The sequence below is a fragment of the Camelus bactrianus genome, chromosome 16 (assembly GCF_048773025.1).
Source record: "Camelus bactrianus isolate YW-2024 breed Bactrian camel chromosome 16, ASM4877302v1, whole genome shotgun sequence".
NCBI lineage: Eukaryota > Metazoa > Chordata > Mammalia > Artiodactyla > Camelidae > Camelus > Camelus bactrianus.
In genome coordinates, this window is record NC_133554.1 from 28,743,463 (window position 1) to 28,769,330 (window position 25,868).

Sequence of the window (25,868 nt, forward strand, 5' to 3'; positions counted from 1 at the left end):
AGAACAGCATGCTTTAAATGACTTTTAAAGATTCAACATAAAACTTGTTGCCTTTCGTATTTTGAGGAAACAATAAAATAAAGTGAACAGATACCTTTCCTTGGGAAGGTAAACTGGTAAAACCTCAGGTTCAGCCTGGCCGTCTTTACCAAGAACCTTAAAATTGCTCTTTGAGTAACTCTACCTCAAAGAAACTTTCTTAAATAATTTAAAAAGTGGGAAAAAGTTTATGCATGAAGATCCTCAATACCAATTTACTAAAAAGAAAAATAAGATGCTTGCAATACAATACATTCTCCTCTATTAAAGTACACACTGTGCAGGCTGGCTAACTTTTTTTTTTTAGCCTTTTCTCAATTTCAGACACTGTGTTAAGAGGTCTACATATACTATTTCATTTCATCTTGAGATTCTTGATATAGCTACTGTATTTCCATCTTACAAACAAGAAAAGGTAGGTTCTAAACTTGCCCAGGGTGTAGGAACTAGCCAAATTAGGTGGCAAACTCACGTCTGACCCCAGACACTGTGCTCACAGCTTTTCTATACAGCGTAAGAGAGAGATGTATGCCAACATGGCAACAATGGTTGGGACTATGAATAACTTTTCCAGTATTCTTCAAATCTTCACATAATCATATATTCAAAAAAAGAATTTTCTTAAAACTACAAAATCACTTTTAAAGTATCCGGAGAGATTCCAAGAAAAAACTTAGGCAACCTACATCTCCTCGTCTTCATCTTCTTCATCCAGCCAAACTGGCTTCTTTTGAGGTGGAAAATCATCTTTTGCTTCATTCTCCACTTCTGAGTCACCTGAGTCTTCCCGTACTTGAACCTAGGGAAGACAAAATGCCCACAAGCACTGAGTTTCTCATACCCCGTGGTGGCAGACACACACCTTGTAGTTATTATACGGCTTGCAGCATGCTTTGTTTTCATAGCCCTCTGAGGAAACAATGGGATTCAATGCTAACACAGCAAATGCTGGAGACGGAAAAGAAAAGTAAATTAAAGAACGGCACTACATGCTGGACAGGGAAGGGAAGATGGAACTGCCAAGGAGGGAAAGTCAACTTGCTGAAAAGAAAAGACCAAGTAAGACAAGAACAAGAGGTAAGCTGACGCTGGGGGGGGGCCCACAGGAAAAATCACAGAACTACAGAAATCATGGGACCAGAGACAGACTGGCATCAAATACAAAATAACATGACTGTCATAATTAAATCGTATTTCACATACTTAAAATATCTCTTCTCCACTTTTCTAAACTGTTCTTGACCCCCTACCTCCTTAAGAAACTACACAATCAAAACTGAATCCAGACCACAGAATACCCCCTGACAGAACTGGACCTTGAGTGAAGTCAACTTAACCTTTCCCAGAACTATACAACAGAAATGTCCAAATGATTTCTATTTGCTCCACTACTGGCCTATAAGCCCAACAAACCCCACCTCACTTAGACTGGCTTTTTTCCTGACTAGGAAACTTGTCACACAGTTCAGCGTTTTTCCAGTCGTATTTCTCTCTCCCAATTAAATTCTGCAACCTCTCCCATAAGCACCCAAAGGTAGTCTTGCAATCAAATGATACTTCGGTAAATATTCACTTACCAAACTGAATATTCTCAGTAAGGCTACGCTTGGCAACCCTACGAAAAATTTCACAGGCCATACCTCTACACAAACTTATCTCCCTTTCTCAAATGCCTTTTTTTTTTTTCTCTTCAGCCCTTCACTAACAAACTTGAACTTTATCTTCTGCCTCTGCTATTAGAACATAACCTCCAAAACGGCAGGGATTTTTTCAGTTTTCATCCATTGCTGTTTCTTCTCTAGTGCCTAGAACAATGCCTGGAATTCCCCATCGTGGAAGAAAATCCAAGTATAAGAAAGAAAAAAGGGAGCAAAAAAATTATAATCAATCACGCAGGGATTTCATTGCCAGGAATGAAATCTGGCACTAAGAAGGCTCACAAATATTTGTTGAACACAGTCGTTCTCAAAAGCTAGCCAGTCAACTACTTTAAGAGACTGTTAAAACAGACTCCCAGGCCCGTGCCCACGAATTCTGATTCCACAAACCAAGTAGAACCCCTGAATCACGGCAAGGTTTTGAGGCAGGCAACTGAACGACCAAAAGGGAAGAAACACTGAGCCTGGAGAGAAGACTGTGAAGCTGAGCCACGAAAAAATGCTCACAACTACATTTCGGTAAATAAATATGTTGAGCGCCTGCTGCATACGAGGCTTAGCCGCTCCCTCGGGGGCGGAGAAAGGCGCGGCCTCCACCCTCCGGAGACTTTCGACCTGGCACCCCTCGACTCCCCCGTTCCCCGCTCTCTCCCACCTGAGCGCTCCAGGGCGCCGCAGGTCGCCCGGGCTCCGCCCCGGAGGCTCGCCGCCCACCTGGCACCCAGTCCGCACGCCGCGACCTCCCTCACCCGCGGGCCCTGCAGACGCCGCAGCAGCGCGTCCTCGTCTTCCTCGACGTCGCCGAAGACCAGCTCCTCCAGACACCGCTCCACAGCCGGCTTGTCCTCCTCCAGCGTCAGGCGGTTCCGCTGCCGGAGCCGTCTCTCCTCCTCCGCCGCTACTGCCATCGCAGCGGCCGCTGCCCGCCGTGGGGCCGGTGGTTTCCGCTGGGACGAAAGAGCAGACTTTCGGGCCCGCCCGCCTGGCCCCACTCCGGCTCTCCGGTCCAGCTTCGTTTGGGTCTTCCGGGCTGGTCTCGCTCTGGCTCGTCGGTCCAGTCTCATTCGGCTCCTCCGATCCGGCGGCATCTCTCGGCTTGAGAAGGAACGCAAGCGCTCACGTGGAACCTCACTGCGCGTGCGCCGAAGCCCTGGCTTTCCACCGCGTAGGAGGCCGCAGGAGGCTGGAAGGAGCCTGCGCAGCCTATGAGCCGGATACCGGCACTCGCTCCCTGCGTAATGCCCACTCCCCTCACGAGCCTCTCCCCGTGTGGGAGTTCCTCCGGCAGGACCAATACTCCGGGTGGTTCTTCCTGACCCCTTAACCACTCGACTTACACGAGACCCAGTTGCCTTTTCTCCACCCCCTTCGTCTTGGTACGGCCCTTGGAGTACGGAGCCTGCAGAGGGTCCCACGCTGGAAACAGATAGGAGGGTAAGTAGGGAAGTGGGCCAATCGGGGCGCGGGTCACGGCGCAGGCGCGCTGGGGAGGGAGGGCTATGCTAATGTTGATATCCTGGGGCCACCCGAGTTAAAGCGGGGAAATCCGGGGCTGCCGCAGCCGCCACCGGTCTGGGCCCAGCTGGGGCCCCCGTGTAATCGCCGTAGTCCCGAGGCGCCTGCCCCCAGCTCGGGGAGGGGGCGCCGCGGGCCCGGGGAGCACGGACAACCCCTACCCATGAGGCCCTGATGGAAAACACAAAGTATCTGGCGAGAGCCGAGCGCGGCAGCTGCTTTGTGTGCCAGGTGGCGGGGTGGCGCCTGCAGCTCCCCGACCCCAGGAACCCCTGCAGCTCCCTGACCCCGCTCCCAGGCCTGCTTCTCCACCCCACGCCCCCTCAATCTCCGGAATCACCCCCCCGGCAACCGTTAAGCGATTTGGAAGTTCTCCTCCTCCCACCCTCCTCAGTCCCCGACTCACCGGGATTCTCGCTGCCCCTCCGCTTTCTGAAAGAAAAATTTTAGAAGAAAGTTTTTCTCTGCGTCCTGCCCTCCCCACACCCCCAGCTCTGGCTGCGGTGGAAAGGCTGGATTTAAGACTTCCTTTTTTGGCCGCCCAGGGTTGGGGAGTGGAGTCCTCGCCTCTCCCAAGGGGGCAGAGTTTTGGTGCTTTGCAGGGGAAGGCGCCTATCCGCTGTGGGGCGACTGCCGAGAGGCGTTTCGCACGTGGAGGTGGAAAAATGGAAAGGGGGCGGGGTGGGCACGTGTGGGAGGGAGAGGTGGGAGTGGTGGTTGGGAGGCAGCAGCCAGGGCTGCCTATTTAAAAGGACTGTAAGGCGGTGGGTTTTATGACTTTTGCTTTCGCTTTTATGAAATAAGAATCTGGACATTTCAGAATCGGAAGAGACATTAGAGGTCACCCAAAGCGGCCGTCCCCTCTACAACCTCTCTGACAAGTGGTAGGTAGCCTGGCCTCTGCCTAAACCCCTGCAAATACTGAGCGCTCACTGCTGCCCAAGGAAGCCCTTTCTGTTTAGCCATTGTGATTGTTGTTTGCCTACCTTTATTGGACTCTTCCGTCTCATTCATGTCGTTGTTCAGTTGATTCCCTTTTTTCTTCTCAAATTTTCTCTCACATCCTCCTCACCCATCCACCGCTCATTGGCCTATATTTTGTGTGCCAGGAAAGAACAGCAGGGAAGTGGAGGAAGGACGATTTAAGAGACAGTGAGGGCCAGCTGAAAACTTTGCTGGGTCACTTCAAATGTGCTGGCTTCTATGTCTGAGGATGGTTGATATTTTTCTACAGGAAGCTTGGGAATTAAGGTCTGGGGATTTCATGGCTGTCTTTTTGAAGTTAGAAATTTCAGTATTATCTCTGTAGTACTCCTGTCTCAAAGCACATTTCTTGTTTCTTGAATCAGTCTGCTTGAGGATGCCTGAAATTGTCTCCTGGAGATTGTACTGAAGCTGTTAGAAGCACCTCCTGGTAGGGGGATGATCAGAAGAACTGCACTACCTCCCCCTCCCCCCCACTTTTGACCTATGTTTTTCTGACTAGCTGGACTTCCTTCTCAGTGCCCCTCCTTTGCAATGTTTTCATTTATTTCTCTTTTTTCTTTCAGCTTTTTTGTGAAAGTTGAAATTTTTGCAACACTTTATATTTAGAGTTTGCAGTATTTTTCATGCTCCTTACATTACTGTGCACCTATAGTTATCACTCGGTAGTGGAGATAATTCAGTCCTTTTGTTACTTAGTGTTTTACCAATGTTCTCCTTCATTTGGTGAGCTATGGTGCTTCCAAAAGTAATTTTATTTGGCATAGGAATCTTGGGGGCACATGTTTTCCTCTTCCTAATATGGTGAAGTGGGAGTCAAGACAAAGCAGATAAAATGTGGAAGTGATGAATCTGGTATAAAAGCCAGAGAACCAATTTCATTTCAAACCCCCAGCCCTCTATTTAAAATGTTAGAACACAGACATTTTTTTCTCCCCCACCTTTTATCACTTAGAGACTGTTGCTCTGCTCTGATGTGCTTACACTGTGCTTTTTGTTTGTTTGTTTACCTCAACACCAATGAGTGTTTAGAAAGAAAATAGCTGTCTTTTTTCGCACCACCTTCTTCTCTGAATAACAAGTAGCTTCTATTTACATAGAACCCCATACTCCAGGCTTCTGGGTGCCTTGCAAATTATAGCAGAAACTGTCTTGAATAAGTATCTGTTTATAAGTACCTTATGTTGGACCATATTTTTTAACTTCTCCAATTTTTAATTTTATACAAACTTTGACATACGATATTTTCTGTAAATCTAGTCACTAAAGTTTAACATGGGAATGAATACTAGGTACTGGTAAAACTTAATAGAGCTGTGTGGTTGTCTTGACAGTTTTATTTAATGTTTAGTTCCAAATCCCTGCTCCCTTTAAACATGAACTGTCATGACTTAAGTTGACTGACTTTGGAGACTTTTGCACTCTAAACATACTAGACAGGAATGACTGGTTTTATTTTTAAAGAAGACACTATTACATACTTTTATGGCCAGTTGTATGTCGACCTGATTAGTGTCTAAACCTTAGATGTTCAGATGCTTTGAATCCTCAGTTACATTGGAAATTAAAATAAAACAATTTAAATTGTTTTAAACATAACATAGTAGTCAAAGGAAGGTAAAACTATAGCTTAAAAGTGAAAACAACATATTAATGTCATAAATACTAAACCACAAGGTTACTAAAAGCCAAGAATGCTCAGTGCTTTGAGTGACCACATCCTAAATTAGACAAGTCACTCTTCTTTTGGCTGCTCCTTGTTTCTGTTTTTATCTTTAAAATGTTCGGTAAATAAGATTTAACTTTTTCACAATTAAAATGTTAAGGTAAGCCATTTAAAATATACCATTAGTTTCAGGGTTTCAAATCCAAAAGAAAGATTAAAACATCAAGATAAAAGACGAGAAGAGACTTATAATTACTTAAAACAATTTAAGATATGCTTCCTAACACTAGGGGATTCTCGACCATCAAAGGCTACTTTTAACTTTATACAAGAACTCTTTTCTGTTCGTGGAGTATTTCAAGCTCTTGTATCCCCAGTGTTTTCACACAGGCTCCTCCTTCTGCCTGGAGGGATCTCCCTCCAGACTTCACCTTGCTACCTGTTATTTACGGGTCAGTCTTAATAGAGCACTTTCCCTACTATGACTGAACCCCAGTCTAAGCTGGCCCCTCTCTGCCTTCCCAGTATATTCTTTTAAATCTTATGATATATTTGTAATTACACTCATCACATAGTTTAATGATTTTCCATTAATTAGTGTATTTCCTTGATGCATCTTCTCCACCAGACTGGGAACTTCAAGAGATCAAAGACCACATGTGTCTAGCTTAACACCGTGTTCGTACAAGTTAGCACTGTGACTGACGTAGGGTAGAGACATAAAAGCTGTATTTTGCTAAGGAATGATCACGCGTTTATTGACTTTTTACTCTAAGACAGGTATTGTACTAGCCATAATTCTGCAGTGAAGAAAACAGACCATCCTTTTGGTTTTTCATAAGTGCATTGTCTTCCCTCTGTCCATCTGTTTGTCCCTCCCTCCCTCCTTCCTCCTTTCCTTCCTTCCTTCTTTCCTCCCTTCCCAGTTTTCCATGAGTCAGGTGATTTTTGTCAACAGGCTTTCTTCTTTAAGCCTCAAGATGATGTCTAGAACACAAATAAACTCTAATTCAGGAGGAGAGCTTGTGATCTCCACCCCTACCCTATCTGAGCTCAGTCTTCCATCAGTCTTCTTCATACCCATGCATGCCCACCATTTGTTTCTCTCACTTCAGCCGTGGCCCTCTCTGTAATTCACCTCGTGTGTTTAATCCGGTCCCACTCCCTGAAGCACTTCGACTCCATTTATCAGCCAGTATACTGTTTCCTTCCCCTCAGCTACGTGCCCCCACCCCGACACTCCTGATTTAGCTCTGCCAACCCCTCCGCGTCGTAAACCGCGCAGAGCCCAACTTCATCTGTTGGTTCAGGATCAGTTACCAGGTGAAGGTCAATCTTGAAGCTTTTCCTTTTTATTGTGGGTGTCTCTAAAATGCATCACTGGAAATATTTCTTTTACTGCTGTTTCTTTGACACAGAAACCTCTCCTTGCTGTAAATTCAAATTCTTTTCTCTAACACTTACTAGTTGGCTAATTTTATCGATTCACCAACTCTCTTGAGCCTTAATTTTTTTTTTCTTCCCTATAAGCGGGGTGCTGGGTATAAATGGAAGAACCCAGTACTCTCTGGGACACAGCAGGTCCTCAGTAACAGTGGTTTGTTTCCACCTCCAAACGTCTCTTCACTTGGTCCTTCTGTGACCTCTCTCTTTGCTTTCATCCTTCCATTTCTCATCTCCCATTTCCACCATATCTCATTTAGAGCAAATTTTAACCATTATCTCAAACTTCTTCGTGAAAAATGAAAGAATATTTTTAATCACCCTTGTCTTTCTTCATTTCAACTTCCATCTGTTTGACTGATTTCTGCTTCAGCTCTGTACTTCTCTGACTCTTTCCCTTAACAATTCTCAAATTTTATTATCTTTTTTCTCCAGCTCATACTTTTCACTACCTCCCACATTCCCTGTCTCTGGTCCTCTAAATCAACCCCTTCTTGTTCCATGATTTACTACAGTCATTTCATAGCCTTCTTACACCATCTAGTCAAAATCCTCGCAATGCTCCTTGAAAGTATCTCTCTTTCCTCATTTATCCTTTTGCAATTCTTTTTCAAGTTCACTCATCTTTAATTCATCCCCATCATTCATTTGCTTGTGCCCAGATCACTGTACCTCTTTGCCTACTTAATCATTTCACCTTTTCGTGTTTCCTTCTTCCGTTGTTACATTCGTCATCTTTCATCATTAACACATATTAATGGGTGATGTTCCTTTGGATCTTTTTTCTTCTAAATCTTACTACTGGTGTGTTTTCAGGATCCTCTTTCTGGGTCCCACTGGCTCTTTCTGTCTAGAATTCTTTCTTTCTGGGACCCTGCTTCAGTTGGGGGAAAAAAAAGCCTTGCAGTGTCTGCTCTATATTTATCCAAGCTGAACCGCTAACCTGGTGCATTAGAATGTATATTACTAATGAAAAGTGTAAGCTTTATTGTCTGCTAGCGAGTACTAGGTCCTTTTCCTTTCTGCAGCACATCATTTGTACTATTATATTTTGAACTGGGGAAGGGGATGGCAGCATAGAGTGACTATTTCTACAACATTTTCTGGGGGCCTACTATGAGTAAAGCACAAAACACATTTTCTTACTTAAGGAGGTTGGAATTGTTAATCCCAGAACTCTGGCCAAATACACAGGGCAGGAGAGGCTGCCAAAACAGGGAGGCAAGAGAGCCAACTGAGTGAGGAAGTGAGGTCCTGGGCTACTGCCCTCTGCCTGCTGGAATGAGCTCCCCGGAGAAGGGAGACTGACTCGGTGAGTCTGGCCCATCCTATCAGGCACCCTTTCCCATCCGCAGCCAAGGCCATCTGCCCTCTTCCCCATCCAGACCCGCGCTCCGTCATAGAGGTTCTGGGGAAGAGGTGACTGGCCCTCCCCGAAGGTCAGGATCTCTGGCCATTCTCAGGGTATCAGGCCACCAGGTACCATGATCTTAGTGACACACCTTCCATCGTGGCCACAGCAGGACAAACGCTCAACCCACCTTGGAAGGGCAAAGATTCCGTTACACATTAATGACTGTTTCATGAAAAATCCATGTGAGAGTTTTAAGTCACAAGACAACATAATCCCCACCGACTGCAGCTTCTGTATATTCAGGGCTCAACTCTCCAGAGAGCCCAGGAAGGGACATGAGGCCCCAGGAGCCAGCACTTCCCAACTCACATCCGCGTGTGTCCAAGAGTGGGGCTCTAACATACTAGCAGTGGCAAAGGTTGGCTGGTGACTGATAGCATCACCCCCAGACCTGACCACCCACACCCACGCCAGGCCTCCTCCGTGTGAGGTGTGAGGCGTCCTCTTCCTCCAACCCCAGGAAGGAAGAGGAGTTTGAAATGTGGGAGATATGACCCTTACCGCACTGGAGCTGGTATGGCTGAGCTTATCAAAGCAGAATTTCAGGTTTGACCTCGGGGAGTTTCTGCTTTTGACGTCTAGGAAAAAGAAGAATGCCCTTGAAATGAGGGTGGGGCTGCAAGGGACCCAGGGGCTGCGGAGGGGGGCCGTGGACAGGGAGGCCAGGAGAAGGCGGTCTCATCTCCACTAGGCACTCTGGCTGACCTGGCCCGATTCCTGAGAGCCAACTCTTAAATTTTTAGGAATCTCTTATACACAGTCATTTTAAAAAACAGATAAGCTTACAATGAAATGAATTATATTCATCAAAGGTAATAAATTCTCAGAGTCATCACTTCCTAGTTATTTACTACATCTCACTATTACCTATTCTCCTAAGGTGACTTACATCCTTTATTTTATCTGACTGGTAGTTCTTCCCAACCCTACGCCACATATATGTTATGTCTCTAGCCACTGCATTGCGAAGGGCACAAAAAACTGAGACAATCCCCTTCCAGTATTTGAAAACTATTACCTGATTCAGCAAAGAAGTTGCTCACGTCACTGACAAAATAATAACCAATCCTCATTCGTGCTGGAACTACAGGTGTTCATCATCTGGAACCTCCTGCTGCCTATAGATACAGAGGTCGGACAAATGCCAAGAAAAGCCTTTTTTGAGAACCAATGGGCTCTGTGGGATTTATAAGTAAAGAATATTAGATATTTTATCATAAGTTGTGTGCTTCAGATCCTTTACATCAGTAAATTTACAGTAAACATATACGTACGTACGTGTGTGTTTGTGTGTGTTTGTGTGTGTGTGGTGAGAGCTAAATGTTAAATATTTACTAGCTCTCCACTGGCAGGGGGGCCACTTAGCTTTCTGGCCCAGGGGTCTACAGCTCAGTATACTCCACCTGGAGGCTGCTGACTTACTCTTGGAACTTGAATCACAGGGTTCCACTCAGTGCTAATGAATACCTCTTGGTGTGACCTTACAGTCCCCCCTCAGGGCCCCAGGGAGCCCAGGTGTGAAATGACCAATGACCAGGGCACCTGAAATAATGGAAGACCAGACCCTCCAGGCCACCTCCCTCTCCTCAGCCCTGTCTCAACCCAGATGCAGCTGAACAGCCTAAAACCGAGGAGTTTCCAGATCTCCACAAGCCCACCGTGGCCCTGAGGGTGCCCAGCACAACTCCTGTGGGGCTGGGGATGAGATGTGGCCCCTCAGGATTAAATACTCCATGGAGTCGGGCAAAGTGGTGGTGGTAATAAGCACCGGGCAGGAGTTACAGGCCTGTTGCATGTCCCTGTCTGCCTGGGGGACCTTCAGCAAGTCATACTCTCAACTTCCTTATTTATTTTGATATTCATTTAACACCAACCAAGGAGGACCGAGGCTTGATTACAGATTCTTTCATTCACCCCTTCAATGTTTAATTAAGCCTTGTTAAAAAAAAATAATCATCAGGGAATTTGTATTACTACCCCGCTTTACAGATGAGGAAACTGAGGCTCAGAGAGGTGTGAGCCTGCCAACCCTGCACAGGGATCAGAACCCAGCCCCACAGCTGCCCTGCCACAGGGGCTGCCCCACTAACACGGGCGTGTTTGCTTGTGAAGCGTGATCCTCCCGTACCCCCAGCATCACTGTCCTCTTTTGCCAACATTCCTTCACCACGAGAACCCCAGAGGCATTGTGGCTGAAACCACCTCGTTGGCCCACTGGCCCTTTCTTTGTTTCTGTCATCTAGACTAGAGTTCCTCAACCTCAGCCTACGGACACTTTGGGCCACATAACTCTTCATTGTGGGGGCTGCCCTGTACCCTGTGGGATGTTTAGCAGCATCCCTGACCTCGGTCCAGTAGATGCCAGCAGCACACTCGCTTCCCATGAAAATCAAAAATTCCCCAGAAGTTGCCAAATGTGCCCTAGGGAGCAGCACTGCCCCCAGTTGAGAACCACTGATTACACTATTGTTTTATTCTGTTATTTAACAAACACTTAGGTTAACAGTTCTAGGTCTCTGATAAGCTAACGCATTCACTCTTCACCAGCCAACCACATGAGGTAGAAACTATTCCCCTCCTTCCATTTGTCACTTGGGGAAACTGAGGCACAGAGAGAGACTCAGAACCTTGCCCAATGGCACATCACTAGTGAGAGGAAGATCCAGGATTTGGACCCAGACTCCAGTCTGCCCTGCACCAGGCTGCCCTCCAGGGCAGGACCAAAGCTCTGATTTCCAGGCACCCACAGCACCCCTGGTGTCTACCGCACACAACCGCTTGGATGTCCCTCGGGCTCCAACCCTTCACCCTCTCCCCAGAGCTGGCTCCTCCTTCTCTGCCCAACTGCAGGGATCACAGAACCCTGAAAAGCCCCAACTCCTTGCCTTCCCTGAGCTCCCACTACTGAGCCTGGCCCTCCCTTGAATCCATGCCTTCTCCCATTGCCCCAGACAGCCCAGATCCATGGCCCCATCACCCCTCACCACCCACCATGATCTCCCTTCCTGTGCCCACTCCCCAGCAATCCTTTTGCTCAGCCAAGCACCTGCAGCTGCCAAAACGGTCTCTCTCGTCCAGATGAGTCTTCTCTACTTAAGAACCTACAAAGACTTAAGACCCTCCAGTGGCTTCCACTGCCAGCAGGATAATACAGAATCCTCACCAGGGTCCAGTGGTGGCCCCAGCCAGTTACTCTAACCACTGTCATCCATCCCCTCCATGTACTCCAGCCTCACTGAACCATGTGCGGGTCCAGAACATGGTCTCTGGATCTTCCAGGGCTTTCCACTGCTGTTCCATCCACCCACATCACTTTCTCACCCCCTATCTCTGTATTAGGATGGTCACTGTGACCAAGGGGCCCTGGGTCGGTGATGGGGTGGGGCGAGAGGTCAGGGGAAAGAGCCTCAGTTTTTGAATCACACAATCCCAACTCCTCCAGCAAATCACTGAGCTCTCAGCCTCAGTTTCCCCATAAATAAGGAGGGAATAAGAACACAGGCCTCCGAAAGATGATGAACAGATGCGGCGGGCTGGCACAGCTGAAGGCCCAAACACTTTGGGGTTGGAATGGAAACAGGCCAGTTTAGCGTCCCTGGGACATGTGTGCCCCACGAAGTAGTCAGGCCACTGCCCCGCCCCCACTGAGTATGCCACAAACAAGATGCCACTGACCCATGGGACTCTGGCTCATGATGATGGGGGTGGCGGCTGCCCCCAGGCTAGGGCTCTCACTGCTGGGGGAAGGGCTGTAGACAAACACCTCCTGCTTGAAGGGCGAGGTTATGGATGGCTGGCTGCTCTGGAGAGAGAGGCCAGGTGAGCGAGGCCAGCCCCACCCTTGGCAGGCCTGAGACAGGTCCCCCCAGAGGCCCAGGGCAGCCACTGCCTCCCTCTCCCAACTTAGACCTGCTCTTTCCTTCTGTGGCCTCCAACCCTGGCTCCAGCCTCTCCCCCTGCCCCTGAGGAAGTGCCCTGACCCAGCCCCATAGACAGGGCTGACCGCACTCCTCTCCAGCCCAAAACCCCAGGGCAGGGACACCATTCAGTGTGGCCCCTGACCCTGCTGCTGCTCCTGTGCCACTCCCAGGGAGACCACACCCCGCCACACTGAACCACTGCTCCCAGAGGGTGGGGATGGCTGTCCAGGCCCCTGGTTTCCATGCTTCCTCTTTTACCTGCAAAGCCTGCGTGGGGCTCTACCCCCAGTAGCTATTTTAATGATGAAGCTGTGTCTGGCTGGGCCCAGGGTGCCTCTCCCTACTCCCCAGGGTTGGACAGGGCCACACCAACTCCACTGTCACACTCCTCCATGGCCTCGCCCTCCCCTCCCGTGCTGCTGAAGCTGCTGGTGCTGGAGGACAAGCGGGAGATGTTGGCTCGGCCATTCTCCTTCAATTTTATTAAGGCTCTGCAGGGAACAGGAAGACAGGCAGGCCCTGGTCACATAGAGACACACCCCGGCCCCGCCCAGGACTTCCTTGGGACTAAGGGCAAGGCAGGCCTAGCAGACATGAGCTTGCCCACCAACAGTGCCCCCAGGCCCCTGCTGGTTGGCTTCTGTGTTCCAGAGAGTTCCCAAGGCAAGAGATGCTGGCTCTCAGCTTGCCTGGAGATGAGAACACAACCCAAGGCCCCAGGCAGTGAAAGCCAGCCCCTCCCCTACCCCTACTCTCTTACTTCTCCTTGTTGGGGCAGATTTCCGGAGTGCTGGGATTGGATGAGGTGTCAGAATTTATCTCCTGAGAAGAGTGTCCGCCATCCAGGGTCTTGGGGTTGTTGGATGCACTTACTGTCACTGAGGAGAGGAGGACGAATTAAACCACAAGTGGGCTCATTGATGAAAGGATCAGAAAGACCAACCATTAGCAGGAACAGGTTAAGTATGATGCCATATGAGAGTTGCTTTAAAAAAAAAAAAAAAGAAAGAAAGAAAGAAAAAAGAAAAGAATGAAAGAAAGAAACAACAGTGTAGAAGCCCAGAGGAAGGTTTGCTGAACTCCACCTGGTAGAAGTAGGGAAGGCGTCCATCAGAGCGGACACTTGAGTAAGTATTGAAAGGGAGATAAAAGAATCCAAGCAACATCTCTAGTTTGGGTCAAAATGCGACAATTTTGGGAACTCCCATGCACAGACCAGCCAGATCTGCCTGTGTGGATACAGAGCTCAGTGGGTGATAGGGACGTTCAGGTGCCTGAAGTGGGGACCAGGGTCAGAAGGAAGCCCTCCTCAAGGTCAGCATCTGGTGGGTGCAGCACTGGGGGGAGCTGACGAACCCCACACTGGACAATTACCGTAGTGTCCGGCTGTCCCCTTGGCCTTCAGATCCCGTGTGCAGACGGGGGAAGAGCCCCTACCTCCGCTTGATGGGGCTCAGCGACTGGTTCTTCACCGTTGCCGCTGCCACTGGAGGCTGCCGATGAAACTGCCAGAATGAGTCCCGACACCCCAAAGCCAGCGCCTCTTCCCCTCACCCTCTTTTCTGGTCCACAAATAGCTCCTGCAACCCCCCAGCTGGCCTGGAGGAGATCCCAGAAGAGAGTGAGCCAGCCAGGAAGGTTGGGATCTCGTAACCGGAGCTGACAGCCTGAGACTCAAGCCACCTGCAGCCTGTTGCCTGGTGTTTTAAGCCGAACCTGGGGCCCCAGGTAATGATCTACCAAGAACCAGGATCCTTGGTGGAACATAGGGTCAGGGCCACCCTAAGGAGAGCCCCGCATACTTAGAAGGACAGGGTGACTCAGGGGTCACAGACTGAGAACCACAAAGCCAAGAGCCCTGGGAGAGACCTGGTCTGACCTCTCGCTTTACTGATGAAGAAGCTGAATGGAGGGGCGAGATCTGGCCAAGGTCACAGAGCAAATCACCAGCAGGGGAGCCCAGGGCTCCTGACTCTCCACCCACTGCTCACAAAGAAACGGGTCCAAGCTGGTGTCACAATAATAAGAAAGACTGAGAGCAGCCCACGCAGGGGGAGCCCACCAAGAACATGGCTCTGCTTTAGTCACACACGGGGGGACCATGGAGGGGTGGGAGACTGAGGAGGGGGAGACGAGAGCCTACAGCCACTCTTTAGAGCCACCCCCGCCACTGATCTGGCCCCAACTTCTGACATTTACATGCTGGGCAGCCTTGGGCCAGTGACAAAACCCTCTGGGTCTCAGTCTCCTCATCCACAGAATGGGGATAATTGCCCTGCCCCGCTCACTTCACAGACCTTCGTTGGGGAACAAGATAATAACTATCAAAATCTTTGGTAAATTAAATGAATGATGCAAGACCATTTATAATAATAATCGTTAGTATCATGGTGAGTGTGTTCTGCTATGAAGTGGTGGGGAGGGGAGGAGAGAAAAGAGAAAAAAGAGGAAAGGAAACGCTAGTCTACACAAATCCAAAGTCATTTTGCTTTTTAAAGGACTAAGTCTGTGGGTCCCTCTTTGGCCAACCCCTGATGTGAGCAGCCAGACTCAAACCCACAGACCTGCCAGGCTCTTTCCCTGGAAACTGTTTACACAGTGACTAAGAGCTAAGACTTTGGATTCAAACCACAGCTCTTCCGCTTGGCTGGGGGACCTGTAGCAAGTCACTTAACCCCTCTGGGCCTCCTTTTCCTCAAATGAAACATGGAGAACAAACCCATGAGTACCTACCTCGACAACTGTCATGGGATCGGATGAGATAATGTGCACAAACTCCCTAGCTCGGTGCCCGGTGTGCAGCAAGGGGAGGGGGGCGGGCAGCTACTGCTATCATTAATAATAACAAAGCGAGGACTCTCACAGTCACGGGTCCTAAGCCCCTGGGGCAGAGAAACTCATCCCAGGACTATTTTGCAGGATTGGCCCTGAGAAGGAGGCCCAATTGTTGAGCAAACTCAGAGAACAGGATGACAGGAGAGCATCTAGTCTGGGCCAACCCCAGGTGCTGCCTGGGAGGGAGGCACCATTTCAGAGGGCCGGGCCTGGGCTCACCCCTCGAACAGCCTCAGTTTCCCTCTGTCATCCCTGCTCTAGTCACCTGGCCCCAGCCTCCCCCACTGAAGCCTGAGGGACCCTCCAGGGACCCACATGCTGCCCCCAGGCCTGCAGCACTCACCGAGAAGGCGGTCTAGGTGACCCCCACGCTGTTATGGGACGTGCCCCCACTGTGCTGAGTTTTCTGGCTGCTCACCATGGTCTCCTCGAGTGGCTGTGCAAGCGGATGGCCCTCTGCAGGGACAGCAGGGTACAGTGGCCTGAGGGCTGGAGTCTGGCCCCTCCAGATGACCCCACCTGCTTGACGGGGTCTGCAGACATGGCCCTTGGCAGGTGCACACACATTCACACGTACTCCATCTCTCTCTCTTTGTCTCTCTCTCTTTCTCTCTCTCTGTGGCCCACACTATAATCACTACAATTAGCAGGGAAATTTAACATATTTTGTCTCATGCTTCTTGCGGGCAGAGTGGCTCCGTGCAGGCAGAGGTGAGGGAGGACACTGGCCAGAGGGAGTCTGAGGGGTTAGGGCCCCAGCTCCCTGCAAGGTGGACAGAGGTTGTTATCCCCGATGCCCCAGGTAAGGAAAGTGAGGCTTGGACAGCTCCCCAAACCCGGGTGACCCTGGTCTAGCTACCACCTCTCTAAGCTACAGCTTCCTCATCTGTAAAACGGGAATGATGTGTTCCATGCAGGATCACATGGGAATTAAACACAGTCATGTGCCTGACCCCAAGTGGACTCTTTTTTTGCAGGAAGCTAAGTGTGCATCTATATTTAAAGACTAGTCTCCCTTCTGCCATCATCCCAAAGTGTGCTTTGCACAACGTAGAATACGTTCGCCTCACTGAGCTGGGTAAGGAGCTCTCGCTCATCCTCACATTGAGCCTCCCTCATGCTCTCAGGGGCTTAAGACGTCAAGACAAACCCGCAGCCTGGAACAGCTGCTGGAGGGGGAGACGCCCGCTCAGGCCTGGCAGAGGTGCCGGGTCCAGGAGGCACAGAACCGCTCAGCCCACTTAGGGCCACTGAAGAGCAAAGGGCACATGGGCAAAGAGTGAAATGGTGGATGGTCAAGAGCTTGTCACAGCGCATGCGTGGATGAGAAGAACGGCTAAAATCAAGACTGCTGAGGCCTCGGCGGGGATGGACCTGGGAGGTGATGACCGCTCTGTCAGGTGGTTCTGCAGGTCCACATGGCCCTGGAACAGGACCCAGGGGCAGTGGTCCTAGCGAGGCGGCTCTCACTCGACCTAAGGGAGGACTTCCTGACAAGGGAGGTCCCAGAGGATCCCACCTACCACGAGAACGATGCTCCCTGGTTCTGGAGGCCTTCAGAGATGACCTGAGGCTCTAGGAAGGGAGGTTTCTCTCCAGTTACCGCCAAACCCTCCCATCACTTCACTTTAATCATTCATTCAGTCACTCGATAATACGGCCAGGTGACAATGCAGCTTAGCGGTCACAAGCATGGGGTGTCAGGGTCTGACTGCCAGGATTTCTATCCAGGCTCTCTGTTCCACCACCCACTAGCTGGGTGCCCCTGGTAGGTCACGCAGCTTTTCTGAGACTTACTGATGAAATGGGATGGAGGAGCTCTACACCATGGGGATGGGGTGAGCTTACATAGAAAGTTCTTAGCAGAGGACCCAGCACATGATAACCACGCATAAATGTGGCTACTCTGATTGTTAATCATAAGCATTTACTGTGTGCAGGTACTTTGCGGGGGATTTCTGCAGCCTGGCGCCCTCTCTGGCCACCAGGGGTCAGGTCAGACCAGTGCATAACCATCACAGTCCCTCAGAGCCTGAGAAATTTACCTGACAACCCCCTGCTCACTGTGGTCCTAGTTCCAACGACACTGGCCTCATCCTCCCTGGTCCTCCATCACCCCTTCTGCATGATGAAGTCAGAGGGCAGGGCTCGTTCAGTGCTTCCTAGACCTCGGCTCACACGTGCTTTAGGTACATAGCATGTGGATACATCAGGTAACATCACTCTTTTTCACTTCATTATGGACCAACTCAAACTTCCTCAAGAGCTGGCAGTGGCTGAGAATGGCATTTGAGAACAACAGTCTAGAAATGGGTATTTTTCAAAGGTGGGTAATGTATACACTCCTTTATAAAGGAAACTCTCCTTGCAAGACTCCAAGAGTATGTCCACAGACTCCCAACCACCAGTGGTCCCCATGGACAGCACCTGCAATATACCTACTTATTCCATAGAAATGTCTTTTAATTGTGAGTTTAGTCTGTATAATTTTATATATATATATATATATATATATATATATATATACATATATATATATTTAGATTATATCTGCAAGCGCCTCTGTTTGAGAAGTGGGTCTAGATGTCCATTAAGCACCTGTTCTGTTTCTCATGGGAGAAAAGCTTAAATGAAAGCCAGTGGGATTGAAGCAAGTTGTGAAGGAGAGCTAGTCTCAGTGGTGTGAGATGCCAGGCAGCACAGCCCAGGGCAGTGACGGGTCTGCTCCTTAGGAGAAGGACAAGGGTTCACCGCTGTGTAGGAAGAACAGTCTCAGGGGCAAGGGGACAGATGGCAGAGATGGCTTTAAGCTCTAGGAATTCTCAACTCTGTTTCCCTGTGTCTGTGAGATGAGAACTTTGACAATGAGATGAAACATGCAACTTTTCTTCTGGAGTCATTTCACACACCCCTACTTTCAAAAGAAATTCCTTGGAGGTCTGGGGAGGAACTCCAAGGGAATGCCAATAATTGTGACACCACAGCACTGCCCTAGTGACCTGTGAAGAAATATCAAAGCTAGAGATGGTTTCCTGAGCTGGATCAGACCACCGGCCTGGCTACAGGCACGGCCCACACATCAGAGTCCCCTAGGCCGCTGGGCTCCATGCTGCTGCACCCAGCCTCCTCAGCTTGGGAGACAAGGGGGAATGACAGGGCCAGAGAGCTTGTGTGCCCAGCGGGGCATTGCAAAAAAGCTGATCACAACTGGCAGAGCTCTGAAGTCCACAGCTGCTGGGCCATTTTATCCGTTGAGCACCATGGGCATGGTTTCCACTGCCTACCAGCTTCCCCAGGTTATAAAGATATTTGAAATCCCCCCAAAATTATTAACTCCAAAATACAGAAAGAAACCTGCAAAGCTAAAAGCAACAGACACTTCATCACCTGTCTACAGAATAGAACAGGATGTTAGCTAGTCAGCTGCAGCTCAAGTCCGACACAAATTATACTGACTGCAGGATGTGGGAGGAGTCTGATGGGCTCACTACGATGTGGGGCAAAGCCTATGAATTTACCAGGTCTCACATTCACCCCTCTCTCGGCTGTGCTAGCCATCCTGGCTCCCTCTTTCCTCCCTTTTCTTCTCGTCTCTTCTTGATCTCCCAATTTCTATTTCACCCTGGCTGCCACTGTCCATCAGGCCTGAAATAGAGGCCCCAGGAATCTGCCATCAGTCTAGGCAAGCAGTTCAGCTCCTACCCCCACCCCCGTGAGGCATCTCGGGAGCCGGCCCGCACTAGGGCCAGCAGAGCCCTGCCCTGCGCTGCGGTCCAGCCTGGCAGTGAGGGACGGACCCCAGGCTTGCCTGGGCCGGGCTATTGTGGGTGGAATCTTAGTTGAGTCAGGAACCAGGAGGCGGTGTCACATGGCTGTTAAGAACACGGGCTTTGGAATCTGGCAGACCCGAATTCAACTCCCATGTCTACTGGGTGACTCGAGACAAATTACTTTTGTCTCTTTGAGACTTAGTTTCCTCACTTGTAAAATCACACCCGTCGTTATTAAAATTGGGTATGAATTATCATGTGAAAAGTATTGTGCCCATAGCAACAGTCTTCCTTAGGGGCACAGAGGGCAGCTGTGAGGCTTTAGACGGGATGATACATGCTAAGCTTTCACTTTCCATGAGAACAACAATAACCACTTCTACAGAGCATTTCTGGTGTTCCAGCCACGCGCACTTTCCCCGGCTTTATTTCAGTGAGGTCTCCCATCTACTGCAGGCTGAGGTTCTGTTGATCGTCCCTGTGTTGCTGATAAGCAAACTGTAGCTCAGAAACTTCAAAGACCATGCCCAGGACCGCACAGAGCTGGGATTCTAGTACAGGCGGGTCTAACTCTAACTCTGCACACACCGCCCCCAAACAGTAGCTTTACAAATCGTTCTGCAACGGGCAATCTAGCAGAACATTGACCTAAAACCCAGAAAACCTGGCTTTGAAACAAGGCTCTACCTCTCCTGTAGGTGTAAGAGTTTTAAGCAGCCTTCCAGCCTCTCTCAGCCGGTCCCCTCACGTGTGAGTGGAAATAACAAGGCCCCCCAGGTTCTGCCGACGGGATAGGATTACAGCCAGGCTCAAATCAGATGCTGGATGCAAGTGTTGGGTGGACCAGCAATCCCTTGGCAAGCACATCGTGATGACCCTTCTTTACCCCCTGTCAGCTAAGTGTCTGTCCAAGCTCCCCTTGAATACTTCCGGGGACAGGATGCTCACTTCTTATTCTAGTAGCTCATTCTGGTTACAAAGTTCTTCCCTTTGCAAAGTCCACAAGGACTTGCCTGTAACTCCATCCCACCAGCCCTGGCCAGGACCTCCTCTGCCCTGCCAGCTGGAAGAACCCTCGCAGTCTCCCACACTGGAGGCTGAAGACCCCCACGGCTGTGTCCTTGCTCCTGCCATCCTGCTCTGGGCTCCCCAACCACAGGAAGAGGCAGATGAAAGCAGGCATGTTCTCGGTTTGCATGGGCTCCTCTCCTGCTACTAACTCTTTCCCTGTCCCTGCTTACCAGACTCCCAGGCCAGAGACAGTACAGAGCAAAGAAGGATGTGGAAGACACCAGACGCCGATGGCTGCTCTGACCACTCACACTTCCTGACGCCCCTGCCCTCTGCAAACACCTGCAATGCCCCGGCTGGTCCTGCCACCTTGGCTGGCACTTGGACTCTGGGCTCAGGATCATGTGGACTTTGTCATGTTGGTTTCCCATGTTTGTCCCACTCTCCTTCCCCTGGCACTCCCCAGCCACCCTTGTGCTCGTACCTTGAGACTCCAGGAATCCCCCGTGGCCCCCATTCTCAAACTTGTCCTCTTCTGGGCCCAGTACCAGCATGGCTTGCGTGTGGGCATGGAGTTCACCGTGAAGGTTGTCCAGGAGGGCCCCCCTCGTCTGGTCCTGGAAAGGAGAAGGGTGGGGGTAGCTAAGCTGGCACTGAGAGCAGAGATGTGCCCTCCCCCAGGAGGCTCCAGACACCTGGCCCAAGGGCTGTGAATCTGGCCAACTGCATCCAAGCAACAGTGTGGACCTACATCCAGGCTGGGCTCCAAGCTCACAAATGCTGCAGCTAACACTACAGTTCCGTGCCCAGCCCCCTGTTCCCTTCTCTCTGTCCCTTCTCCCTGGGCCATCCTGCCCTCCCATGGCTCTGCCCTGATGACTCCCAGCCCAGATCTCTGCCCCAGGCACCACCTCCATGTACCCAACTGCTCATAGCTCCTCTCCATCCAGGTGTGCATCCAGAGCCAAGTCTACAGCCGCCAGGGGGCGCCATTCACACAGGCCAGGACCAGCCCTTTCAGCAACCCAGCCTTTGCCGGTACCTCCAAATAGCAGATCCAGACAGAATTCAACTCCAGTGGTCCCATGTCAGCAAAGAGCCCAAGCCAAAGGCCCAGGAGGCTCCCCACAATTCCACTTCTCCCCACTCTTATATACAAGAGTCCATCAAGTCTTCCTGACTGAGCACTTCTTGTGCCTGGTGGAAGCAAGCTGTCACTGTGTCTCTTGGACTCCTGTAATAGCTTCTAGCTGGCCCCCTTCCTGCCCTCCTTCCTGCCCTCCTGCTTTCAGTCTACCCGCCGCCTCTACCACCTCCTCCTGTACTTTATTAGGGCCTTATCACCTCTAGCTCAAAGCCTGATCTGACCCAACCAGCATCTGCAGCTGGTCCTCCCACCATTCCATCCCTGCCATGAACCCTTCTCTCAAGGCCACATCCAACCCTCTGGAGCTCCCTCACGAAGTCATGCTCTGAATCTGCCCGGCCTTTGTTCATGCTGTTTCCCACGCCTGGAATAATGCTCCCCAATCTTTCCCCCTGGCAAAAGTCTCACCAGATATCCAGATTTGGCAGCTCCAAGGCCACCTCCTCCAAAAAGCCTCCCCTGAACACACCTTCCATTCCCCACAGGCAGAAGCAGACACTACCCTGAGCCACAGCCTCTACTGGCCTCCGTCATAGTCCAGGGCACTCTATCGTACCTGTCTCCACCAGCCTGTGAGCTCTGTAGGGGCAGAAACTGTGTCTCACTTTTCCCAGTATCCCAGGGAACAGAACAGAGCCCAGTACACAGCAGGTGCTCAATAAATGATCAACGAATGGTTGATTAGACCTAAAGTTTGGATGGAGTTCCCACAAGAAGAAAGAGCTCCACATCAACACAATGCTGAAGGCTTAGAGGGGCAAAGATGGTGCTTCCCACCTTAAATAGCCCCCAAGAATAGACCCTCGAGAAAGGCTGGCCCAGTGGGCAGGAGGAAGACCAGAAACCTCGTGCTCACCTCCAGCTTCAAAGTTTGTCTGACTTGCAGCAAGCGCTCTCTGCATTGGTGAGCTTGGTGAGCAGAAACTCCCTGAACTCTGGGCCCTGGAACAGACAAGATGCTCCATCCTTAGCTGCTACCACAGGGCTTTAACCACAGTAAGAGGCAGGCAGTTCAGGGGGCCTGGGGGGAGGGTCTACTTCTGACACTGCATCACTTTTAGCCCAGCCCAAGCCCACCTGCTAAGATGCCAACATGGAAACCAGCTGCCCTGGTGCTGGCAAATCCACCTTCCACACCCGCCATAGCACTTCTGGGAGGGGAGGCCACTTGTGCCCAAGGCACCTGGGACTGGCGTACAGCATAAAACCCTCCTTTGAGCAGAAAGACAACCCCAGTGTCAAACACCCTGACAAGAGGCCTTGTGCTGGGCCAGGCTGGCAGTACAAGGAGAGGTGGGGACAGACACCAAGTAAAGGAGGTTCTCAAGCTCCCAGCCCAATTCGGCCCCCCTGCAACCATTGCCACTCAGGCATGGCAACCTGGAGTCTCAAACATGAGAGAGGCAGGAGAGTTTCTTAACTTCTGGAAAACAGGGGGGCTAGGCAGAGGTGGGCCGAAGACAGGTACATCTTCCCTGGCAGTGACAACGACCTGAAACACAGAGGCTCAGCATGGGCCAGCAGCGGGGAGACACAAGCTGAGGATGAGGAGCGTTCTGAGCCCTGGCCCTGGGGGAGCCCCCTCCCCATGCAGATCTACTCCCCTTCCCCCTCCTCCCCTTCTGAGAATACAAAGAAAGTGCCCCCTGGGCCAGCGCCAGTGAACCCAAGTCACTGTTCCTAGAAGTGGGGCTGGACTGCCCAGAGCCATCCACATGCCCTCCTTGACATTCCTGGAGGCCGGAAGCGAGTTTGGCAAGATGACGGGGCGGGGCTGAGGAGCAGCCTGGAACCCTAACTCTAATGCAGTACCAAGAGCCCAGGAGATGCTATCTCTTCACCTCATCTGACGGGATGCTCATCCTACAGAGAAGGCGCAGGGAGAATGGTCAGCCCTGTACTCCTGATGAGGATACAGACGCCCAGAGCCATGGAGCCCTCCCTCCAACAGCACACAGGAGATTAGCCCCGGAGATAAGCAGACGATCCAGAGCTCTCCAACCCTGCTCAGGGGTTCTCTCCCACAACACTGACTCCCACGACTGGCCATACATCAGAATCACTTCAAGTACTTAAAAATAAATACCAGTTACATGGGCTCCACCCTAAGCCTATTGAATCAGCAGCTCTGGGGTGGAGTCAGGACTCTGCAACTGTTTGAGGCTTCCGAGAGCATCTGTGTAGTCAGTAGACTGGTATTTGGGAGCCCTGGCCCCACACATTGGGTCGGTCTGGGTGAGGCTTGAACTCACTGAGCACCAGGGCCCAGGGTGGGAACTGGGAGCGGGGGGCACATGCAGGTGTTCTGCATGGGCATGCAGGTTCAGAGTGGGGTGTGCACCTCTGGCAAGTCTGGTGAGGCAGGAACTAATGGAGAGAGGGCACCAAGGTGTTCTTCGTGGGGTCTCCCAGGCTCAGGACAGGTCCCGCACCTCCATCTCCCCTCTCTGCCTGGAGATGCCCTGGTTTCACCTGTTCTCAGCCCACGAGGCTGCAGGCCTCTCTGGAGACTCTGCCCTCTCCCTTCCCAGGGAGGCTGCTGACGTAAGCCCAGACCTGGCGCACTGCCAGCCTCCCGGGCCCAGCCCGTGAAGTAGGGCAGATGCAGAGAGTCTGCCAGAGCAGGTGAGCAGGCACCTCAGAGCCAGGCCAGGCCGAAAGGGCCCTGCCGGGATCTGGAGTGGAGAGGAGTGGGAGAGGGCTGGTCAGTACGGCTTTCTCTTCCCAAGCCCAGGGCTGTCCACACGGCCCACACTGTGGTGCCCAGAGTCGGGAAAAGGCTGATGTGATTTCTGGCTGCTTCCAGCTGCCACACTGTCCCCCTCCACCACCCACCGTGCACCCTCGGCATAAGTCAAGAGTTCCACCCACAGAGCCAAAATCAGGAGGAGGGGGTGGCCATGGAAAGGCTGTTGATGGGACGAGGCCAGAGGCCAGGTTTACCTCCCCACTCTTCCCATCCCGAAGCCCCCTTCTCAGGCTTGCACTTGAGTGTTCTGTGCTGGCTGGGTGAGTGGCTTTGATATGCTCTGAAATTGGCTTGAGTCTCCCAGCTGGATGAGCCCTCGAGCCCACTGCCCCGCAGCAGCCAGGTCAGAAAGGCCGCGGACGGGATCTTCCCTTTGCTGGCCGTTCTCTAACCCCACGTGCTCCCTCCCATCCAAATGCCCAGGCCTTTGTGGTTCCCTCCTCTTGGGAACTGTTGGGTTGCTGGGCTGAAAGCAGAAACTGCCCAAACACAAACTCCCCTTCCTACTTTCTAAACCCAGCCAGGGCCTCCCAGCAGGGTCTGGGAAGGAGAGAGGCAGCAGGTGACTCTGGGACAGAGGCTCTTCAAGACTGGAAAGTGGAAGGAGGCACGGGTGTGTGAGGAAGAAGGATGTTCCAGGAGCGGGGGCGCCTCCAAGGACTCCAGACTTGATAAGGTCCCCACGCCTGCCCAAGGGTGGCCTGGAAGCCCTGGAGGACCACGGGGTCAGTCAAGCAACAGATCAGCAGTGAGGGGAAGGGGACACACAGCCAGGAGATGGCCCCCTGGTCAGCTTCGTGTAAGACTCCTGACACCTTTGCAGGACTTCAGGAGTCGGGGCAGGGTGAGCTCAGACAGGGAGGGAGGGGCGTCCTGGTGAAGGCTTAGCTGGAACTTCCTTCCAGTCTGGCAGGATGTGGATGAAATGTGTGTCTGAAACATAATTTGATGTGATGTTTCATGCACACCCCAGATGATGGGTCCAAGTTTCCATCTGCTGTGACAGCATCCACTGGGGGTCTTGGAACATACCCTTGCAGATGAGGGGGAGCTACTGTAATACACAGTTTTAGGCATCCACTGGGTCTTGCAACATATCCCTGTGGATAAGGGGGAGCTACTATAATACATTTCTGTTATTTTAAGCCATCCACTTTATGGCACTTATTACAGAAGCCTGAGGAAATGGATACAAGTTATACGGGCTCTTCACCTGTTCTGAACACTAGGCCTTTATCAGATGCATGATTCACAAATAACTTTGTAATAGAGGAAAGCAGATCTGACTATGTTGGATCAGTTCCTTTAGTTTTAACCACTGTGCCCTGCTTTCTAGGCTTAGTCTTGCTGGCTCTGCACCTTTTGTGAAACTATGTTGCCTTTAGCCTGAAATATACAGGAGAGCCTATTCTCAGGATCTGACCTTTAAGGAAGTTAGCACTTCTGCACCTATGTAGAGTTGGCAAGTTGCAAAATGGAGAATAACCTTTGTTTTGTTGGAGGTTTACAGGGACACCATGGCCTGACCCACAGGAATGGCTGCAAGAACAAAGAATTCTTGCAGGAAGAAGCATGCAACAACCAACCACACCCCCTCCCCCATTTTTTGTGTGTAAAAGGAGCCTGTGTTCTGACTGGGGGAGGGTGATTCTCCAAGACACTAGTCTGCCATCCTCTCGGTTGGTCTTCCTGCTTTCTGAATAAAGTCACTATTCCT

At 50.9% G+C, this 25,868-nt stretch overlaps 1 protein-coding gene and 1 long non-coding RNA gene across 3 annotated transcripts in view; one reads left to right on the forward strand and one right to left on the reverse strand.

Moving 5' to 3' along the window:
* The window catches only part of UTP18 (UTP18 small subunit processome component), a 37,719-nt gene extending 33,478 nt beyond the window's left edge, over positions 1 to 4,241 (reverse strand). Inside the window, exons 1-3 of one of the 2 annotated variants that reach the window (XM_074342775.1) lie at positions 4,199 to 4,241; positions 3,619 to 3,644; positions 726 to 838 (exon numbers count right to left, since the gene is read on the reverse strand). In XM_074342775.1, the coding sequence (XP_074198876.1) occupies positions 726 to 838; positions 3,619 to 3,644; positions 4,199 to 4,226 (167 nt within the window). In that variant the 5' untranslated portion in view covers positions 4,227 to 4,241. Of the gene's footprint in view, positions 1 to 725; positions 839 to 2,446; positions 2,786 to 3,618; positions 3,645 to 4,198 lie in introns of those variants that run through there. The other variant, XM_074342774.1, reaches the window with a different exon arrangement.
* On the forward strand, positions 2,999 to 25,868 carry LOC141573601 (uncharacterized). Its single transcript, XR_012499477.1, has 3 exons — positions 2,999 to 3,131; positions 14,217 to 14,367; positions 20,489 to 25,868. It is a non-coding gene; the product is annotated as an uncharacterized LOC141573601 (long non-coding RNA).